General features: G+C 41.8%; 1 protein-coding gene and 1 long non-coding RNA gene across 4 annotated transcripts in view; one reads left to right on the top strand and one right to left on the bottom strand.

Moving 5' to 3' along the window:
- Window positions 1–16,110, bottom strand: part of LOC142465965 (arylacetamide deacetylase-like) — a 25,078-nt gene extending 8,968 nt beyond the window's left edge. The window contains exons 1-2 of one of the 2 annotated variants that reach the window (XM_075570465.1): window positions 15,893–16,110; window positions 7,977–8,199 (exon numbers count right to left, since the gene is read on the bottom strand). In XM_075570465.1, coding sequence (XP_075426580.1) covers window positions 7,977–8,199; window positions 15,893–16,030 — 361 coding nt within the window. In that variant the 5' untranslated portion in view covers window positions 16,031–16,110. Of the gene's footprint in view, window positions 1–7,976; window positions 8,200–13,414; window positions 13,438–15,892 lie in introns of those variants that run through there. The other variant, XM_075570466.1, reaches the window with a different exon arrangement.
- Window positions 14,241–22,801, top strand: LOC142465966 (uncharacterized). 2 transcript variants are annotated; one of them, XR_012788019.1, is made up of 5 exons: window positions 14,241–15,369; window positions 16,897–17,081; window positions 19,714–21,345; window positions 21,475–21,729; window positions 22,170–22,801. It is a non-coding gene; the product is annotated as an uncharacterized LOC142465966 (long non-coding RNA). The 2 variants fall into 2 exon arrangements; XR_012788020.1 differs by lacking the exon at window positions 16,897–17,081.

Here is a 22,801-nt window from a genome sequence, read left to right as displayed (position 1 = left end):
AGCCAAGCTCGAATAAAGTGTGTCGCCAGTGTATACAGTGCTTTACAAAAGGTGTGTGGAGTGGGAGTGGATATAAATGGTGTGGGTAGGTGTGGAAATGTGAGAGATTGTAGCACAACTAAAAGTGTGTGTGGATACTATGTGGTCCCTATTGGTGTATAGGGTTGGAAAAACAAGGAGTATAAGTATGTGTAAGAGACAGCTGTGCGTGCATACATATAGCACAGTATGTACAGACATGGCCTTTAGCACTCATGGGAAGAGAGTTCACTTGTGTCAGTAATGACTCATAAAATTTCGATCTCTGTTTAGGCCACTGCTAAGTGTCCCGAACAGTTGCAGAAATTTGTATTCATGCAACCATCTCTCTTTCGGTGTTTTAAGATTACCTTTGAGTATGGCAACGCTCAGATCGTTCATCTTATGGCCAGAGTCAGAGAAATGTTCGCCAACAGGACTGTCTCTTGTTCCGCGTGTGATGCTGTGGCGATTCAGGTTCATTCTCTTGTTTAGCCCCTGCCCTGTCTCACCTATGTAGTAGCAGCCCCCTGGGCATTTCATGCACATGATGAGGTACACGACATTGCTGGAGGAACAGGTGAACCTTCCTCTGATTTTGTATTCCCGATTCCTGTGTGGTATTTGTATTGTGTCCGCTGTGTAGAGCATTGCGCAGGTTTTGCATCTTGGGTCCTGGCATGGTTTCGTCCCACATTCAGTTGTACTGCTGAATACTTTACTCCTCACCATAATATTCTTGAGATTATGGGGTTGTCTGTATGATAATATGGGTGCTTCAGGGAAGACCTGTTGCAGTCTTGTATCTTCCTGGAGGATGGGTTGTAGTTTCCTGGTGATCTTGCGTAGGGCTCCTAGGTGTGGGTTATATGTGACCACCAAAGGTACCCTGTCGCTTGTCTCCTTCTGTTTGTATTCAAGGAGATCACTTCTTGGTATTCTGGTGGCTTTGTGAATTTGCTGGTCTACAATTCTGTGGTTATATCCATGGTTTATAAAATCTGATCTCAAGGCTTTAATCCGCTGGTCTCGGTCTGCTGTGTCGGAGCATATCCGGTTGTATGTATGGCTTGACTGTAGATGGTTGCAGGTTTGGTGTGTGTCGGGTGGAAGCTGTTGTCCCTCAAATAGCTGGCTCTGTCTGTAAGTTTGCGGTATACAGAAGTCTGTAGTTGGTTGTTCTTTATAGTAATGGTGGTGTCTAGGAAATGTACTTCATCCGGGGAATGGGTGAGTTTGAGGTTGATGGTCGGGTGGAACGTATTGAAGTTGTCATAGAACTGTAGGAGGTCCTGTTCGCCAGAGGTCCAAATCAGGAGGATGTCATCGATGTAGCGAAGGTATGTAAGGGGTTTCAAGTGACAGGTGGAAAGAAAGTCACTTTCCAGTTTTGCACAGAACAGATTTGCATATTGTGGCGCCATCCAAAGTACCCATAGCGGTCCCGGTTGTCTGGAGGTATGTGTCATTTCCAAATGTGAAGTAGTTATGGGTCAGAATAAATTCGATGCATTTAGTCACTGTCTCTGTGAGTGGCTCCTGCGGTCCCAGAAAGTATCTGCAGGCTGAAATCCCATCCTCGTGGGGGATGTTTGTATAAAGTGACTCTACATCCATAGTTGCTAGTAGTGTTCCTGTTGGGAGGGGGCCAATGGCATTCAGTTTGTTTAGCAGGTCGGTGGTATCCTGGATATAGCTGGGTGTGTTCCTGACAAGTGGTTTTAGAATGCCCTCCACCCAGCCAGAAATATTCTCGGTAAGTGTGCCAGATCCAGAGATAATAGGGCGCCCAGGGTTACCCTCTTTGTGAATTTTAGGGAGCATGTAGAATGTGCCAGGTTTTGGGTTAGCTAGTATCAGGTCCAGAATTTGTTCTCTTGTGCGGATTGGGAGTGTTTTAATGATCCTGTTGAGTTCTCTCATGTATTTTTTAGTTGGATCCTCCTGCAGTTGGGTGTAATACTTTGAATCAGAGAGCTGCCTGTGTGCTTCCTGCAGGTAGTATTGTATTGTATTGTATGTCTTTATTTATATAGCGCCATTAATGTACATAGCGCTTCACAGCAGTAATACATGTGGTAATCCAATAAATAACAGGTAATATAAATAACAGATCATGGGAATAAGTGCTTTAGACATTAAGGAAGAGGAGTCCCTGCTCCGAGGAGCTTACAGTCTAATTGGTAGGTAGGGAGAACGTACAGAGACAGTAGGAGGGAGTTCTGGTAAGTGCATCTGCAGGGTGCCAAGCTTTATGTGCCATGTGTTCAGAATAGCCACAGTCCTATTCATATGCTTCTTTAAGCAAGTGTGTCTTAAGGTGGGTCTTAAAGGTGGATAGAGAGGGTGCTAGTCGGGTACTGAGGGGAAGGGCATTCCAGAGGTGAGGGGCAGTCAATGAAAAAGGTTTAAGGCGGGAGAGGGCTTTAGATACAAAGGGGGTAGAAAGAAGACATCCTTGAGAAGAACGCAAGAGTCTGGATGGTGCATAACGAGAAATTAGGGCTGAGATGTAAGGAGGGGCAGAAGAGTGTAAAGCTTTAAAAGTGAGGAGAAGAATGGAGTGTGAGATGCGGGATTTGATCGGAATCCAGGAGAGGGATTTCATGAGGGGAGATGCTGAGACAGATCTAGGAAAGAGTAGAGTGATTCTGGCAGCAGTGTTAAGGATAGATTGTAGGGGAGACAGGTGAGAGGCAGGAAGGCCGGACAGCAGGAGGTTACAGTAATCAAGACGGGAGAGAATGAGGGCCTGAGTCAGAGTTTTAGCAGTCGAGCAACAGAGGAAAGGGCGTATCTTTGTTATATTGCGGAGGAAAAAGCGACAGGTTTTAGAAATGTTTTGAATGTGAGGGGCAAATGTGAGAGAGGAGTCGAGTGTGACCCCAAGGCAGCGTGCTTGGGCTACTGGGTGAATGATCGTAGTTCCAACAGTAATGTGGAAGGAGGTAGTAGGGCCAGGTTTGGGAGGAAGTATGAGGAGCTCTGTTTTAGCCATGTTGAGTTTAAGGCGGCGGAGGGCCATCCAGGATGATATAGCAGAGAGACATTCAGAAACTTTGGTTTGTACAGTAGGTGTAAGGTCGGGTGTTGAGAAATATATTTGTGTGTCGTCAGCATAGAGGTGATAATTAAACCCAAAAGATGTTATTAGGTCACCTAGAGAGAGTGTATACAGAGAAAAGAGAAGAGGTCCCAGGACAGAGCCCTGGGGTACCCCCACAGAGAGATCAATAGAGGAGGAGGAGGTATTAGCAGAAGAGACACTGAAAGTACGATGGGAGAGGTAGGATGAGATCCAGGATAGAGCTTTGTTCCGAATGCCAAGAGTATGGAGAATGTGAAGGAGAAGAGGGTGGTCCACGGTGTCAAATGCTGCAGAGAGGTCGAGTAATATGAGCAGAGTGTAATGACCTCTGTCTTTGGCAGCATGGAGGTCGTCAGTTATTTTAGTGAGGGCTCTTTCCGTGGAGTGAGCAGTGCGGAAGCCAGATTGTAGAGGGTCTAGGAGAGAATAGGTGTTGAGAAAATGGAGCAAGCGAGCGAATACAAGACGTTCAAGGAGTTTAGAGGCAAAAGGCAGGAGGGAGACAGGCCGATAGTTAGAAAGACAGGTAGGGTCAAGCTTGCTGTTTTTGAGTAATGGTATGACTGTTGCATGTTTGAAGGAGGATGGAAAGGTTCCAGAGCAGAGGGAGGAGTTAAAAATGTGCGTGAGCGTAGGGATTATAGTAGGAGCAAGAGGTTTTAGGAGATGGGAGGGAATGGGGTCAAGAGGGCAAGTGGTAGAGGGAGAAGAGGCGATCAACAGCGACACATCCTCCTCTGAGACAGTGGAAAAAGAGTCAAGGAAGGCAGGAGGAGAGTTAGGAAGAGGTGTAGGATGGGAGGAAGAAACAGAGGGGATGTTCTGACGTATGGATTCCACCTTTTCCTTAAAATAGTCAGCAAAGTCCTGAGCGGAGATGGAGGAAGGAGAGGCAGCGGAGGGTGGTTTGAGTAGAGTATCAAAGACAGAGAACAGTCGGCGTGGGTTAGACTTGTGCATGTTGATTAGTGAAGAAAAGTAGGCTTGTTTAGCTTGCGAGAGGGCAGAGTTGAAACAGGATAGCATAAATTTGTAGTGAAGGAAGTCTGCGAGAGTATGAGATTTCCTCCAGAGGCGTTCAGAGGAACGAGTGGAGGAACGCAGCATGCGCGTGTGGGAATTTAACCAGGGTCTAGGGTTAAAAGGGCGAGTGCGGCAGAGAGAAAGCGGGGCATGTAGATCAAGAGAGGAGGACAAGGCAGAGTTGTAGTTCCTGACCAGTTTGTCAGGGTCTGTAGCAGATCTGAGAGAGGAGAGGGAGGAGTGTAACGTGGACTCAAAGTCAGGTAAGTGAATAGAGCGCAGGTTTCTGCAGAACCGGGGTGTAGATGGAGGTGGAGAAGTTGAGAAGCGAGATAGAGAGAATGAGATGAGGTGATGGTCAGAGAGAGGAAAAGGGGAAATGGAGAAATCAGAGAGAGAGAAATTTTTAGTGAAAACCAGGTCTAAGTAGTGGCCATCCTTGTGGGTGCTGGCTGCAGTCCACTGTTGAAGGCCAAAAGAAGAGGTTAGAGAAAGAAAGCGGGAAGCCCAAGGGAGAGAGGGGTCATCAATGTGGCAATTGAAGTCCCCAAGGAGAAGAACAGGGGAGTCTGAGGAGAGGAAGAAAGAGAGCCAGGATTCAAAGTGAGAGAGAAAGGCAGAAGGGGGATGAGTAGAGGTAGGTGGGCGATACATGACCGCCACATGAACAGGGAGAGGAGAGAAGATCTGGACAGTGTGAACCTCAAAGGAGGGAAAAGCAAGAGAGGGAGGAATAGGAAGGGTTCGGTAACAACAGAGAGAGGAGAGCAGGAGCCCCACACCTCCACCCCTGCCATCAAGGCGCGGAGTGTGGGAGAAGGAAAGGCCACCATAAGAGAGGGCAGCTTCCAGAGCAGAGTCAGACTGAGTGAGCCAGGTCTCAGTTATAGCAAAGAGAAGCAGAGAGTGAGAGAGAAAGAAGTCATGTACAGAGAGGAACTTGTTAGAGAGGGAGCGAGCATTCCAAAGGGCACAGGAGAAAGGGAGAGAGGAGGGAGGGTGGCAGGGGATGGGTATGAGGTTGGAGGGGTTAACACCAGAAGGAGTAAAAGTTGTATGTGGGAGGCGAGGACGAGAGCAAGTAGAAATAAGGCAGGGACCAGGATTGGGAGAGATATCCCCAGAAGCAAGGAGGAGAAGCATGGATAGAAAGAGGATGTGTGAGGATGATTTGTAGGGGTGTGTTTTAGTGCAGGAGGTATAGCTGTGTGGTGACAGAGGACGCAGGTAAGAAAGGAGTTCATGTGAACTGAGAAGTGGGGAAGAAAGGAGAGATGGAGATATATGAATAGAGTTAGAGACATAAGGAGACTGGTGGAAGGAAGTGCATAATTTGAAAATAAGTGCGGTTGCAGCAAATATAAAAAATAAAGGCGGCATCACAGCAATAGTTAAGTGTTGAGATGTGCAGTCTTAGATAGATGATATCCTCTTTTCCAACGTAAGATCAAAAGCAGGAATCAGAAGCAGTAGGTGTTGTCCACTTTTCCACTTCTTTTTGAACTTCCTTTTTAAACTTCATAAATACTTGAAACATATATACTTAAAAGCATATCTGCTTAAAAGCATGGCTGCTAGCAGCAATGGCTGTTAGGAGTTTACTTATATACTTTTAGAAAGTCACCTGGTTGGCACAACAAACTTAATTAGCACATGTGAGGGTAGTTAAAGCAAATGGTTTTTCTAAGGTGGGTGTTGCCTTGCCTTGCCTTGCACAAGTGTGAAAGCTGAATTAAATTAAGACAGTAGGGGGATGATTTACAGACAGACAATTGGAATATGTTTTTACCTAAATAGAACTAAATACACAGCATGGGAGGATATCAGGATAGACAGACAATTGGAATATGTTTTTACCTAAATAGAACTAAATACACCACAATAGTCTGTGGTGCTCATTATGACCACTGCTCCTCCCTTGTCCGCAGGTTTGATTGTTATGTTGTGGTTGGCCTTAAGCGATTCTATGGCTCTCCTCTCCATCCGTGTCTGATTATATGTTTGTTTCCTTACTTTGTCCAGGATGGTGGTTTTGGCGCTGTGTCTGAAGCTTTCAATGTACCGGTCCATTGTGGGGTTGCGCCCAGTTTGTGGGATCCAGGTGGATTTTTGCTTCTCCCTGCTCATGTGCAGCGGCTCTCCTTCTGCCGTGTTGGCATAATCTTGGTTGTGTCTGTTGTGGAAGAACTCCTTAAGACGCAGCCTTCTGAAGAATTCTTCCAGGTCACTGCACAGCTCAATCTTGTCCATAGGCTTGGTAGGGCAGAATGTGAGACCCTTTGATAATACTGAGGACTCTGCTTGATTAGGTGTGTAGTCTGAGAGGTTAACAGTGCAGTCCTGCTGTTGGTGACTGTCAATGTTTGTATTATTAGTTGTTGTGCTGGCTGCTGCAGTGTGTCTCATTATATATATATATATATATATATATATATATATATATATATACATATATATATATATATATACATATATATATATATATATATATATATATATATATATATATATATATATATATATATATATATATATATATATATATAATGTGTAGCCGAGATTAATTTGTCTTTTTCAGTGACTGTATGGACATTAAATAGCTACCTGCAAAATGATTACAGAGCCCCATGCATGATAGGGACTAGGTTTAGGTTTACCCCCTTCTTGCTACAATAACTGTCTCTCCCAGCTATATAGTCAACCATCAAACACAAAGAGGCAAGTCAATCTGTGATGATTTATGTAGCACATTTTCAGCATGTTTTCCCCCAGGTTTTGTAAGTGGAGATACTGTAAAGCTACTGTATGGAGAAAAGAAATGATGCAACCTTACATTAGTGCCCTAAAGCACTATAAAATAGGATGTGCTATAAAATAGGATGTGGCACATAATCTCTGCTATACTGTATTTTAGCTCTTCATACAGCTTCACCCCCCAACTCCTCTGCCATACTGCAAGTTCTCACAAATGTTTGAATAGAACAGACAGATTTATAGATCTATAATTTATAGCACTAAGTCATATACTACTGACATTGTACTGACGTTGTACTGACGTTGTACTGACATGTTTGGTTTGCTACAGCAACAAAACGTAGAATATGCTGCATTGCGTTCACATTTAAAATAAATAAATTATTACAGGATTGAAGCAGAGAGTCTCTGGACCTGAACCGTGTTAATTTCAGCTCCCGGGGACCCCTTCCTTCCAGAGATACTTCCTTTCTTAACGGTGCCGGTATCTATGCAGCCAGGAAACTGTGGGCCTAACATACTGTAATGGCGTCTTTTAAATGTCCCACATCACGTGGGGCAAAATAGGAAGCTGTGACATTATCTTTTGCGGGCTTTTTATTGGCCAGCGTGACCGGGACATTTGATCTTCCCAGGGATACCGGCACCGGTACGGAGGTAAGTATCTCTGGAAGCAGGGTGTGCCGGGAGCTGAAATGAACACAGTTCAGCTCCAGAGACCCTCTGCTTCAATTCTGTAATTAAAATATTATTATTATTTTTTAAATGCAAAGCAGCCTGTTCTGTTACTTTCATTTAGTCACCCAAGGAAGCAGTTTTCCACTGTGCGCAGCCAAGTACTTTAGGCAGCTCTGGCCAGTTCAAAAATGTGCAAAGTTTAGTTGCCGGGCACAGAGATCGTACCTCAATGCAACGTAAACACCAATGGTATCTTCTCTGCATGCGTTCAAACTGTAGGCTGCAGCTGGGACCTGTCATTCAACGCACACTCTTTAAAATGAATTTTCAGCTTGGGTGCAGAACGCCGCAGTCCTTTTGATGTCTCAACATCCACTTCAACCCTTCTTGGGTATTCAAAAGCTTTGTTACTTACCTGGGCTTCCGAGGCACCACCCACCGCCATGAATGTAGATCACTGCTCTCCTTAGCGCGTCTGTCTGTTTTTTAGGTATATATAACCGTACGGGAACATTATTAAATGATGTGTCTGTGACAGTGATGTTTTCATCAGATGTTGGTTCTGTGTGCTCCGCATGTGTTAAAAGCATCAAGACCTCCATATAATGTTTGATTCCAAACAGCTCAGCCAAATAAGCCTGTGGTTAAAATACAATACAAATAATTATATGAGAAGTTCTTTAGTGTACACTATTATAAAGCTTTAAATGTCACACCCTAATCACAGTAGGTACTGTATAACCTTATAATGAAAGATGAATATTATAAATATTCAGTTCACATCGTTTGAACGCACTGATAAACCTTCAGGAGACGTGCTATAAAAAGTAACCACATTTAATGGCATGATATAATTAGAACAAAAATCCGAAGCCTTCTTCAAAAAAATATCAAATGTCATTTTTAATTCCCTACTAACTTCAGTTTAAAAAAAAAAAAGGCCTTTGGCATAGTTTACGGGTTGAAAACATTTTCCTGTTTAAAAAAAAAAAATTATTTATGGATTAAACTATACGTTCAGTATATTACTTTCAATACCTATGTCACAATAATGAACTATTCCTAATGACATTTGCTTAAATATATTCAATTATTCTCAGTATAGATTAGAAGTCTCTTGTTTTAAAGGAAAAATCTATATCTTTAATGTCAACAGGAGAAGGCAGTGTATGGATAATAGAAATAAAATACTGGGGCCTTTATTCAAAGAAGACAGCGTAATGCTACATACAGTTACAGTAACAGCTTCATCTTCTAGTTTATCTGTCAAGGGTAAGGCCTCGGACATGGTCAGCGCTTATGTGCTGACCTGTGCTGATGCGTGCTTACGCTCGGCACTGAGCCCCTGCAGCCGCAATGAGAGCGGCTTTTGTAGGGGCTCGCTTACGCTTCTGCAAGCGTAAGTCTTAGCAAAATTTGACATTTTCGCGCTTGCCGGAGCGCAGGGCCGGTCACGTGAGCGGTTCGCCCAATGAGGGCGAACCAGCTCCGTGACGTCACTGGCCCGCCTCCCCGACACACCCCTGACACGCCCCCGGATGGCGCGCGGTCTAAGGCCAGGGAAAGCACCCGCTTTCCCTCAGCCTCCGCGAGCCTCAGCACGGCATCACTAACCATGGACGCAGCCTTAGAAATATAATGTCATTTGATGCTTATTTATTTAGTAGACTATGGCAACAAAACTGGAAATCGTATGGTTTATAGAAGGGCTGCTCAACTAAAGTCGTCAAGCCTCCCCCAACAGGTCAGGTTTTCAGGATATCCCAGCTTCAGCACAGGTGACTCAATCAGTCCAAGCTTATGGTTGATGCATGTGTAATGTGTAATGTGTAATGGTTTGAATATGTGGGAGCTAACTGGTCACTATTTGTGCAAATGTACTGTATTAACCATTGTCACAAATATTTCATGTGCACACAGGTGTGCCGTTCGTGACAAATATGATGGATTGATGGGAGATATTATTCATTTGTGGTACCTGGCAAGGTGAAGATTTGATCAGCTAGATAGCTATGTGTATTAATCCTTGTCACGAATGCAGGTCACGTGCTCACGGGTGTGCCATACTTGACTTGGCGGAAAAAACTTCATAAAGTATACCTATGGGACTAATATGCCAAGTTGTTGTCTGCATTTGTCATTATCATCCCTGCCAAAGCCCAATAAACTAAACTGTATTTATTATTCTGTTGCAATTTCTGTGTTGACATATAATTGCTGTTCTGGCCCAAGCACACCCTGATAGATGAGTAGGGACAGGCAGGTTAACTCAATCCCATATATCAAGCAGGGGAACATTCTTACTTGCTGAAGTGTTGATTTGGGGCAACAACATACAAGTAAAAAAAGGGGGAGGGGGAAGTATTGAGGGAACACTGGGACATGAGAGCAATAGAGGGGAAGGAGAGCTATGAGGGAAGTGGGCTAAATGCAAGATATAGGGGTAGGTTTAAATTAGTAACTTTACCAGGATAGGAGAGATGACTGCTCAAGATGGCTGCTGGTACTAAAAGACAGCATGCTGGTCTGGGCTGATGGGAAATTAACTGGGACCATACCACCTTGCAAGGGGAGGGGTAGCAGTCCATCCTGGTAAAAAGGCAGGAGGTTTGCCAAGGCAACTGTCTGAAGCCAAGAAACCAACAAGGGATCACAACATTGTTGTAACAGCTAGGCTGAGGAATGCTGGCAGCTTGAAGACAGAAAAAAAAATACAATCCTGTTCCAGGACAATTGCATTGACTGCTGGATAGAAAAATACAAAGTTGTAATGCCAAGACCTGATCTTGTATAGGCAAAAACACCCTTAATTGTGTGTCTGCCCAGTGATTATCAAGTTTACTTTATATTGGGATATGTCAACGTTGATGCTTTTTTCCCCCACAGGGTTTTCGATTTGTTTTTGTAGGGCGAGGTTTTTTTATCCTGTGGAGCGCTGAACGCGATCTGGCAGGCAGGCAGAATGGAAGAGGCCTCTCCCCTCCCCCCCCCTCATCCAGCTGCTTCATCAGTGACACCGTGATCACGCGATCGCTCTGTGGAGCGGTCACGTTATTGTGATGTGCCTGAGGGTCTGTGGCACTCTGGTGTTGCAGCCCCTCTGGTGCTCAAAGGGTTAATGTGAGAAAGGAAGCGCAAAACTGGAATTACTCTAAACTGAGCAGAGCACTAAATCAGACTAAAACTCTCATAAATGATCCCAATTCTTCCCTGACAACATAAACGTAAAAGAATTGTAGATCACAATGTTTCACATTTTGTTTGAGTTTTTGCAGTTACTGTAACAGAAATTAAATAAAAATTAGCATGAGGTACAAAAAAACTATTTTTTGTAGTTTGCTAAATGGATGAGGCAGAAGTGGAGGACAGGGCAGCCCAAGGTCAGGGCAGCCTGAGGTCAGGGCATTGAGTTGAGTCCGACGAGTTGAGTTGAACTTGGCGAAGTTGAACCATTGAGTTGAACTCGGCGAAGAAACACAGTTTTAGCAGTGGATGCCAAGTTTGGTGAAAATATTTGCCAATCTCTGCAACTCAATCGAGCATACTGTATGATTCATGGCAAAATCCTTATAAGCTTTTTTAAAAAAGGAGGGGTGAAACCGCTTACAGTATTAATAAAAAGAAATAATTGGTATCGACTTACAAGACTACAGTGACCTAAAGTCCATACAAGCAGGGAAAATATATACTGTACTTGTATAGTCAACTTTTTTTATTTTAAGAGCTTTGCGGTCTATACGATATATCAACCTATATGACCGTTGTGTAGAAGTTATGATCTTAATGATTTATTTTTACATGGTTCTTTCATAATAAGCACGGTATGGAGTGGCCATTATTCCTCTTTAGGAAAACATTTCAGCTACCAGGTTACCCTTGGTCCAGTGGCCAATAGGAGGTTGTGACATAATCGGAGAAGGATGTTGGGACCTAATGGACCAGGATAATCTTGGTATCACTAGTCTCATTTTTTTTTGTCATTTTACTGTCAATTTGGAAAGCAACATTTTCTGGGACTAGGGATCCACCGAGCTGAGAATAGCGCGGTTCAGCTCTGGATGACCCCCTATTCCTATCATGAAACAATAATTACAATGTAGGGGGGCTTGCCATTTCAAGAAGCAGTTCCAATGTTCGTTCCTTTTCCCGGCCCTCCTACATGGGTTGCTTTTCTGTAATGGAGCTTGGACCTTAGTACAAGTGCATTCTCTACTCCCATATATAATCTTAGCACTCTTTGTGGCAACTGAACCTGGTCTACCTTGACATGGCTGAAGGCTTGATATGTTTGGGTCAAAAGACTGAACTAAATGACCCATAGTTCTGAGCAGTAAAAACATCAGAATGAACTAAATAATTTGTCATATTGGATTTGCATTGGGGCTTCTATGTATCCAACTGAACATTACCAGCCACAACCCTGTCTGACCCCTCATCACAAAACCCAATGACTCAATATATGTGGTGCGACAAGGTCACAGCTTTGTCAACCAACATTTTCTGGGACTAGGGATCCACCGAGCTGAGAATAGCGCGGTTCAGCTCTGGATGACCCCCTATTCCTATCATGAAACAATAATTACAATGTAGGGGGGCTTGCCATTTCAAGAAGCAGTTCCAATGTTCGTTCCTTTTCCCGGCCCTCCTACATGGGTTGCTTTTCTGTAATGGAGCTTGGACCTTAGTACAAGTGCATTCTCTACTCCCATATATAATCTTAGCACTCTTTGTGGCAACTGAACCTGGTCTACCTTGACATGGCTGAAGGCTTGATATGTTTGGGTCAAAAGACTGAACTAAATGACCCATAGTTCTGAGCAGTAAAAACATCAGAATGAACTAAATAATTTGTCATATTGGATTTGCATTGGGGCTTCTATGTATCCAACTGAACATTACCAGCCACAACCCTGTCTGACCCCTCATCACAAAACCCAATGACTCAATATATGTGGTGCGACAAGGTCACAGCTTTGTCAACCAAATACATAGCAGTACTGTCAGTTAAATAACTCTGCCAGGCTGTGTTGCTAAATGTCTAGAGTCCGCAGCGTGTCTGCAGGTTGTGACCCCCCACCCCCCCACTGACTTTGCAGCAGAAATAATATTAAACCCCTCCAGGGAAATTATTCCCATTGATTTTATAACCAACGCATATATTCCAACACCACCCTGGCAGCCATCACAATCGCAAGGTGTGGCGACAATATATAGTAAGAAAAAAATACAACACGTGACTTTTGAGCCTTTTTTATTTCTTTATCTGTTCCTTTAATATTATTCTGTATTATATATATATATATATATATATATATATATATATATATATATATATATATATATATATATATATATATATATATATATATATATATATATATATATAACACCTCCTGGTTCCTATCCTGGTAAAAAAAAAATGGGGGTTTTCACAAATGGCACACCTGTGAGCACGACTTGTATATGTATAAGGGTTAATACACACGGCTATATAGCTAACCAACTTTTCTCCCCCTGCAGGGTCCCTCGAACCTAACGAGTAATATCTCCCCTAAATCCATTACAAATCTAACCTTAAAAAGTTTCCACCACCAAACATATTACCAAGATCTACTTGCAGATTCTTTGGTCCCTGTTTACTAAGAAAATTATTTAATTAACACAAAAATTTATTGTAGCAAAATGTGTCCGAATAATGCCGTTACTCTACAAAACATGCAAAGTTCAATTTAATATACAAAAGTACTGTAGTACAGAGCTTAGTTTACAGAAACAGGAATATTACAGGAAACATACAGAACAATATGTAGACTGTTTCATAAAAATAACGGGATAAACAAAGAGAAAACCTACCATACGTTACCATATAACAATATCAGTTTCCACCAAGAGGTCGTGGAACTTGGAATATGAGAATTCACTTGTCTTGGTGGCATCAGACACTCCTCTGTTGAATTCTAAATTCATATTCCAAATGTATGGTTTTTATCCTAAAGACCACTGCCTCGGAAACGGAATAAGACCACCTTCTAGGGCGTGTCCTTACCTCCCCTTCATCAATCTCTTGATCTGTTCTTTAAAACTCAAAAGGCTCAGAGTAAAAATGACCATTTAACTTTAGTTCTGTACCTCCTAGAATATTGGGCCCAAGTTTATTGCGTTTAGAGGAGTTTTCAGCACCTGGGGGGTCTCAGCTTTGATAGCACTACTCATGATTTTGAGGGGCAAACAAATATATGACATTTGCACCCTTCCAATTGTGGATTGTCTGGCATTATTTAATCCATCTGATCCCAAATGTTACAAAGATATATTTGTTATTCTCGTGTATCATAACCGATCCAGAATATCTGTTATATTAAGTAAAGACATGTATACTAAATGATGACCGTCCTTTCCCCTCTCTCTGCTACTCCAAGGGGAGGTTGGTGTGGTTAATTAGGAATGTATCGTCTCCTTTGAGGATGACACCCAGGGCCATCAATTATAACCCCAAACTCTGGTATTCTGAGTAGTTCAACCTGTTACCCTTTCCTAAATATCTCTGTTTAAGTTTGGCTTACATAGAGAAAAATATAGATCTTTTAAAAATGTCAGTTAACCCTTGGTGTCCCTGATTATTAAAATACTGAATAGTTTAATGGTATCATGACAGGGGTCCAACAAAGGGAACGGCTGCTTTAATATCAGGCTCCATACAAAATGTTTATTCACCTGCACTCTGCAAAATGTTCAGTTGCAGAAAAGTGTGCTTGGCATTTCTATGGGAGTGGAGATTATACTTCTTCCAAAGTCCAAGCCCATACACACACAAAAGCAACCCATGTTTACAATGTACCACATCGTGCCCATATTTCACATGTTTGTCTACTGGCAGAACTCCCTCAGCTCCTCCATTATTCCCCTAGAGATCTCTCCGGTAAATAGCAAGAATAAAAAGAAGTAGTGAGAATAGAATGCATAGCAATAATCCCTTCAGAATATACAACCAATAACCTTTTTCTTATTAAAACTAACTTTAGTAACCCCCTTCGCTGGCTGTGTCTGGAACGTCTTTTGGCAGCAAAGGCATTAGCGTTGCCTGACTTTAAAGGTTTTTAACTTTTGCAACAACAAGTTCTCCCCGAGCATGTACACAGAAACAGCTCAGTTGTTAAGTGATTTTTTTTTTGTAAGAAGAACAAGCAAACACAAGGGGATTTTTAAAGGAAACTGATTGCAGGTATTGAGCAGACATATCAGCAAAACATATTAAATGGCAAACCCTGCATTTTCACTAGCATTTATTTATTTTTTAACATTGAAAAATAACATTATTTCAATCTGCCAGCATCTCGCCCTTATTGCCGTTGCTGGAAAACGTAAGCTATTTCTAGTTGAAAGATTTTTGTTTTCAGTTTATTATAATGACATTTTTCAGGTGCCAAAAAAAACAAATAGGAAATTGTGTTTGTTAATTTGGAAGAACATTTGCAAAAGGTTCATCTTTGCTAATGTGGTCTGAGCTGTTGTAAATTGAAGTAAGACAAATGGCATTATTCACACGCAGAGATGTGCGAACTCGCCGTGATTTGCGTGACCGCTGTCTCCATCGAACTTTCCAAAAAGTTCAAAAAAACCTGCGGACATTTTTGATGGAATTTTGCCGCTATTTTTTTTAACATTTTCTCCCAAAAGTTTGATCAAAATTCAAAGGCGAAAATAATAGAAAATGTATCAAACATACAATGCCCATTGACCTTCAGCGCTAAGCTGCGAACTTGTTGAAACGTTTGCCAATCTCTATTCATCTTCTAACCAGCATAAAGGTATGTACAAAAATCAAAGCAAAATGTGCTATGTATGTTTTAAACGTATCATTATTATGTATTTTCATGACTTCAAATATTTAATCTCCTAGTAAATTACGATTTAAATAGAGGTTTACTTTTATTTAGGCACATCATATATACTGTGTACATTTAGTTACCGTAACTATGGGGGAGGATGCACATAAAAATGTCCTGGATTTAAATGTGATTGATTTCATAAATAGCTCGATTAGCTACAATACAATTCATGCCACAACATTTAAAGGATTTTCTAAGTCCCGATTATGGATTTATAATGCCTCTAGGTGTAGCAGTTTTTTTCCCAATTGCTTTACAGTACAGTATATTCAGTTAGCAAATACAGAAAATCCTATTAGAACACAATAAAACATCGAATAGAAAAAAATATACAGTACACACACAAATATATATGCATGGATATATACATACAGTGCATATATACAGTACATGTTGCTTACTACACGTACTATATAGTCATAAGGAGCAATAATGAACTCACCACATCTCCGAGACTTCGAAAGGTAGCATCTAACATCATCACCTTCCATTTCTCTTCAACATTGTCTGGAAGAGGTTTGTATATATAATATGCTACCAACACAGAAGCTATCAGAAAGAACAGCAATTTGGATGCCATGTCTAACTATCCACTTCTCGCAGAACTGATTCAAGCTTTTCATCAACTCGAACTGTTACAAGTCAGCAGCAGACACTGATAGGGCAAAGTTAATCTGTTGGACCTAAGCCCGTGTATCATCTGATCACCATAATGCAGTATAGACAGGCGCTGTCACAGACAGCTTATTAACAAGCTTCACCTACTGTACTGCAGAAACAAGGCATAGAGTGAAAACCAGTACTGCACTTTCACACTATTTCAATGCAATGTGTTGCACTATATTTCATAGACACAGTAGCTGTTTTTATTATACATATTTCCAATATTTTTTTATTTTACCCATATATATATATATATATCTACATTAGGTCTAAAAAATGTGTTTTGTTTAGGATGTGGTCCTGAAAATGTTATTGCTTTGGTTCTGATTTTGCCAAAACTCGATTCTGTTTGGCTTTGGTTATGGAATTTTACCAAATATTGGAAACAACGCAAAATAAGTGGGAAGGTGATAACGTAGCGTAATAGTTAAAAATGCTTAAAATACGTATAAAATCATATAAACAATTAGGTAGCTAAAATAACAACACAAAAAAAAGTTATGGTGAGATGGGCACCATATGTGGGGTTCTAGATTTGGTTCTAAATAATTTTCGGTTTGAAAAAAGCTTAAGTATTTTGGTTTTGGAATGTACGGTTCTAGTAGGTTCTGGTATAACCCAGCTTCGCCCAGCTGTATCAGTTGCACGATATACTGACAGAATACAGAACATGAACCAATACAAAAGCAATGCTAATATAAAGCAAGATTTAAACTCTATATTGTTGGAACACTTAATGCTATTACTTTTGATTGACCCTTAAAGTGTTTTCCTTTTCATTAGGCAGCAGCTGCTGTCATTGATACTGCTGCTCATATCAACAAAGCTGCCCAGCTAAGACATCTAAGGATCCAGCATCTGTTACATATTAGTTCTCTTCCACCTACTTCGCAATGCTCCCTACTCCCAACCTGATGTGTTATTCAGATGTCAGTGATGTTATCCTTGCCGTCCTGTAACAATATATGGTGAAGAGGGGCATACATTACTACGGGCGCAGTAGTCTGTAAAAGGGATATTTGAATAAAGAAGCAGTGTCGCCTACTCAATCAATTGTAAAAACTGTGATTTTTCTATCAGCAATTAGAGAAATAAGACTAGGATTTAAATATTTGCTGATGTACGTTTTGATTTTGAAGGTACACATATGAGGCCATGTTTACTAAGCAATGCTATGCCATAAGACACCTTCTGGTGATGGACGATATCTTATGGCCCATTTCAATGAAGGTGTATTCTGGCATAGCATTGCTTAGTAAATATGGCCTTATACTTTACATAGGGTGACCATACGCCCCGATCTAGCCGGGACAGTCCCAGATTTTCATTAAACTTCACGGTGTCCCACCAAAATTGTTGCAAATATCCCGGTTTTTAGCTTTTCCCTGTTTGGACTCTTAAAGTCGTAAAAATAGACCCTGCATGTTTTTATGCGGTCGATCATGTCAAAGAGTAAATATTTTAAATATATTGGTAAACTCTAATTAATGGTAGCTACAGTATATGTACATGGGCAGGCTGGGCAGGGGGGCAAAGGGAAAATTTCCCCTCAAGCCGGTCGGAGTTGAACATTTCTGGCCAGTGGAGAGGAGAAGGATCTCTGTGCAGCAAGTCTCACTAGGTGGCGATGCAGAGCTCACTTTGTCATTCCTCCTGTCCACCTTTTGCTTCAAAACCATTTAACATGGTTCCCTATAAGCTTAAGCTTACTGCATTTCACAGCTTTGAGCACAGCCTTGGTTAAGATTCATAGCCAAAAGGTGGCACTGTGTGCTCATTTGCATGTCATTTCCCAGAACCCCTTGCTGCAGAGGAAGCGCTGTGTGCTGGGTGATAATGGTGAAAGACAGGGTTGCAGATCTGTCTAAGACATGCAAATGAAGCATACAGTAAGATTTCCATTTGCTATATGCTATACTGTGGAACGTATTTGTCACTTTTTTTTACCCATCTTAACTTAACTAAGTGTGGTGAAACCTATCCCTGCTTCATTTTGCAAAGCCAGTATAACAAACCCCACACTGAGGACACCCATTAAGGTTGAAACGGCTGTCTCTGGGTGGGTTTACTGGCTATGCATCTTAACCCAGACTGTGCTCAAAGCTGTGAAATGCATAAAGCTTAAGCTTTTAGGGGACCATGTTAAATGGTTTTGAAAGCAAAAGGTGGCACTGTGTGCTCATTTGAATTTCATTTCCCAGAATCCCTTGCTGCAGTGGAAGCACTGTGTGCTGGGGGATAATGGTGAAAGGCTGGGTTGCAGACCTGTCTAAGACATGCAAATGAGCATACAGTAATATTTCCATTTGCTATATATATATATATATATATATATTTATATTTATATGTACAGTATATATATTTACATATACAGTATAGACACACACACATACATATATATTTATACACACACACACACACACAATGTATATGTAAAAGGTTTGTGTAACGTACATTATTACTCTGATAGGTGTGTAGCAGCGGGGGGCTAACGTGTTATGTCACCCGTTGTACTGCACCAACTCATGCAATAAAATGTGTTACATTTGTATGTATATGGTGCATATATGTTATGTGTATCTACGTATATAACACATCCATAGTACGTGTGGTGCACGGTACATGTGTGATGTGTACGCATCTGTGTATGGTGCGTGTATCTGCTGTGTGCCTCTATGTCGGCCGGCTGGTTCCTGGCAAGGTTTGTTTGGCTTCCGGGCTAAAATTTAACAGCCTTGTGAGTTTGTGAGAATCCTGTTTTCTGAGGACGATAGGTGGGTGAAGGATCATTTAAATAAACGATTTATTAACATAAGCCAAACCGTCATTTTGCTGTTTGTGTTAGGAAACTGAAATAAATAAATACAGCATACATGGGAACGCTATTAGACAAATACCATTATTTATTTTTTTAAGCAATGTAATTTGTTTTATTTAAAAAATGTTCGTGTCCTGGCTTCTACTTTTAAAAATCTGACTGCGCTCCTTGTACAGTATGTGTACCTTAAAAATCTATAATGTATCAGATTTAGGTTCTCCTGCAAGTGCCCCTCACAAACTGAGGTGAATATTACTAAACTCTTGATGTGTTTTGTATTGTTTTTTTTTTTACCATGACAGTAACCAGCAACACATATCCCAAAGGGGATATTGACTATATTTTTCCATGCAACATGCATGATGTAAGTCAAAAACAATGTAAATACATTTGGTGTTGTAGACCTGCAATTGCAAAATGTACAGTAGTCAATAATTCCTTTTGTTCCATCTGCTTGTGTCCCCTCTAAGGTAAAGTGAAATTCAGATGCCCTGGTTACCAGGGGATTTCTCAATGGTATTTAGTGATTGTTCTAAGATACAGTACTACAGAATATATGCTTATTATTTTAGTCAGCTTCAAAAAAGGATTAATCCATTAATAATCTGCAGGAGTTTATCCCCTGTAGGAAATTTCTGCTACTTACCAAACACTCGATGACCATAGCAATATATGGGATATTAGGCATTTTGGTTGAGTTTTAACTACCCTAGTACAGTTTCTAGAAGATATTATTAGACTCTGAAAAAAATGCCTCTCTTCTTTGATTTCTCTCTATATAGATTTACGCCTTGAAGATTTCCAAAAGTGGCTGTGGGTTTTTGCTACCGTAGCACCCAAACTATGTACTGCATCTACAAGCAAAAAGAAGCAACATTCACCAGTTTATTTGCAGACAAGGAATGAAGGATGAGTCATCAAACACCTTGTGGTGATATCATATACAGCTGACTTTACACATTTTAATTTTAATACAGTCTAATTTTATCTATTTTCAAAAGTAATGGGAAAATGCCTCAGTGAGTTCTCCATGACAAAGTCATTTCTTTCATCTCAAACCTCATCTCCAAATGATCCCCTATATGCCCTCTCCATTCTGTATAAGACCTAAGCCTCTCATCCCATATAACTTATTCATTGGCATCTCTAAGACTGGGGGGTGCACCAATATCCTGACTGTGCCATCAGACTCTTAACCCTTAGCATAAAAAGATTATACCTATTGAAGTCCCCTAACCCAGAGGCTTCCAACTCTGGTCCTCAAGGACCCCTTGTAAGGGTTCCAGTCCAGGCTTTGGCTGGAACCTGCCCTTACCTGGCTGCTGTGGACATCTTGGTTGCTGGCAAGCCTCCTCCTGAGCTTTGTTATTTGCTGCACCTGTTCCAGGGCTTAGATAGCCGCCAGTGTCTTCCAGCCCCTACCTGAGCATTGTAGAATTTTTGTTGTGTTACTGGCCACCCTGAACCTTCCTAGTTCCTGAGCCTTCCCTGTTCCTGAGCCTTCCCTGTGGCTTGCCAGTCCCTGTGGCTTGCCTATCCCTGTGGCTTCCCTGTTAAAGAGACTAAGCCTCTGCGGGTCCGCTTTCTGATTAGAGACGAGTACCGTCACACCCCTAACAGTGCAGATTTTAAGTATACTCCTGCTTGAACACAGGAGGTTCAGTCAAAATGATTGGGCCACCTGTGCTAATGAGAGGCAGGGCCGTCTGGGATGTTTGCGGGCAGGGCCGCATGTGCGGGGCCTCAACTCTTACCTTCTCTGGTGTCATCTTCTCTGTGGCCCTGCCATGATGACATTATGGAATCACGTTGTCATGGCAAAGTGGTGCCACAGGCCATCCCATTGTCATAGCAACGTGATGCCATAATGCGCCCTGTTGTCATGGCAACGCGACACCATTTGACGTCGTAGAGCCATGTTCACAGAACCCTGCATGAGGAGATGCCGCTGGAGAAAGTAAGAGGTTACAGAGGCCCCACGCTCTCTCTCAGCAATCAGTGTAATTGTTGTGTGGGAGACTGTGCGGCCTCTGTAACCGCGGGGCTCGGTGGACCAGCACCAACGGCACGCCATCAAGCTGGCCCTGAGAAGGATAGCCTTAAAACCTGCACTGTTAGTGGTCCTTAAGGACTGGAGTTGGGAAACTCCGCCTATAAACCTGACATTTGCCACAATACCATGTGACGGACCCCTAGCAAGCAGTCATGAAATCTCAACAGATGCAGCCTTTTCTCACTACTGTAACTTGGGTGAGGGTCTCCAGTCTTCCTTTTTTCATTGTAGATTGTAAATTCCTACTCAATGGCTGAGCCCGATTGAGCCACCTGTGCTGAAGAAGGGATATCCAGAAAACCTGACCTGTTGGTGGCACTTGAGGACTGGAACTGGCCACCCTTGTCCTAATATTTAAGAGGTAAAAGCAGCAATCCCCCTCCCCCAATTTATTCCACCACCCCCTTCCCCTCCTTTTCCGGTTTGGGAACCAGGTGTGCTCTGCAGATGAATAGTGCTCTTTTCAGCTCTCTGTACCCCCTTTCCTCAGTTGTCAAGACAGTTACTGGTGAAGTTACTAGTTTGAAACCTTCAGGGGAAAGAAAATGGCTATCAAACCTTGTGAGTCCTGCTGACCAACATGAAGCCGCAGCATCATCCGATTTGGCTTCCTGGTGGATGACCATTTAAATCTCCTGGGGGAAAAAAAGCCAGCAACTTCACATACAAAAGGGGGGGCAAAATGGCGGATTGCTGCTATAAAGATTTCTTGACCCCAGGCACCTTACCTCAATTTTTTTAAAAGGTATTTAAAAAAAAAAAAAAAGGTTGTTACAACAAAATGTGACAGTATGTAGCATGTTTTCTTTAGGGATGTGCAAAACTTTGGCATGTAGTCGTGAATATTGCAAAATGTGCCCTTCTTGAGTTGCAAAAAATGTGCGGTTGAGTCAGAATCATTAAGCATTAAGTCCATTTTCATTAACTTTAATATGTATATTTGTGAAATTCTCTAAAATAACTAGATTCACGTATTGCTGATACTACACATAGGAAACACACACACACCATGTTTTGTTCACATCTGGCGATATGTCGCTGAAATCTTACACATTTGGGGATACTATTAGCCCTTTGTTGCTTGGGCAAATGCTTCGCAGGAAATTGACTTTGTAAACGAAAACGCTACACATTTTGCGCATGCCCTTTGCACAGTTTCTCAAACTATCTTTTTTTTTTTTACAGTGCCGTGGAAGGTACTAACGTTTAATAAATACATAACAAGCAGAAATACCATGTACCTGATTTTTATTGACTGGTGTTCCAAGGAAAAAGGGAGCAGTGGACAACACCATAAATGTAGGAGAATAAAAAGGAAAACATCATAGGGTAATAATGTAGGGTTGCGGCTGATAATAATCAGAAGTAGCCTCCAAAGGTTATACTCACAAACTAATGAGTTCAAATACACCAATCACAATCAGTGGCAAAAGCTGTTGTTCTGTATGATGTATTCTCATAGGGGGAGAAAGGAGAAATAACACCAATGTGCAGCTCATTAAAATATAAGAACTTTATATAACCAAATGGGATAAAAACCCTATAGAATGCGCACTTAAAGGAATGACATTCTTTTGGGCATTAAAAACAGCAGTGACCAAGTAGTGCTTTGAGCGGCGATCTCACTGCTTCTGCATTTGCTGGTTTAACCTGCTATCCGGCCGCCTGGTGGTGTCACTTCCGGTAGTGGCTAGTGGCTGCTCGGGAACCTTGACGATTCGGATGCAGTTCCTCTCCAATGTGACCCTCTGGTCTCGAGGCTCTACGCGTTTCGCTGCATTCCAGCTTCCCCAGGAGCCATATCTCCCTCCCAAACA

The sequence above is a fragment of the Ascaphus truei genome, chromosome 14 (genome assembly GCF_040206685.1).
Source record: "Ascaphus truei isolate aAscTru1 chromosome 14, aAscTru1.hap1, whole genome shotgun sequence".
Classification (NCBI taxonomy): Eukaryota; Metazoa; Chordata; class Amphibia; order Anura; family Ascaphidae; genus Ascaphus; species Ascaphus truei.
The sequence above is the reverse complement of the archived record's forward strand: the minus strand, read 5'-3'. Positions and strand labels throughout refer to the sequence as shown.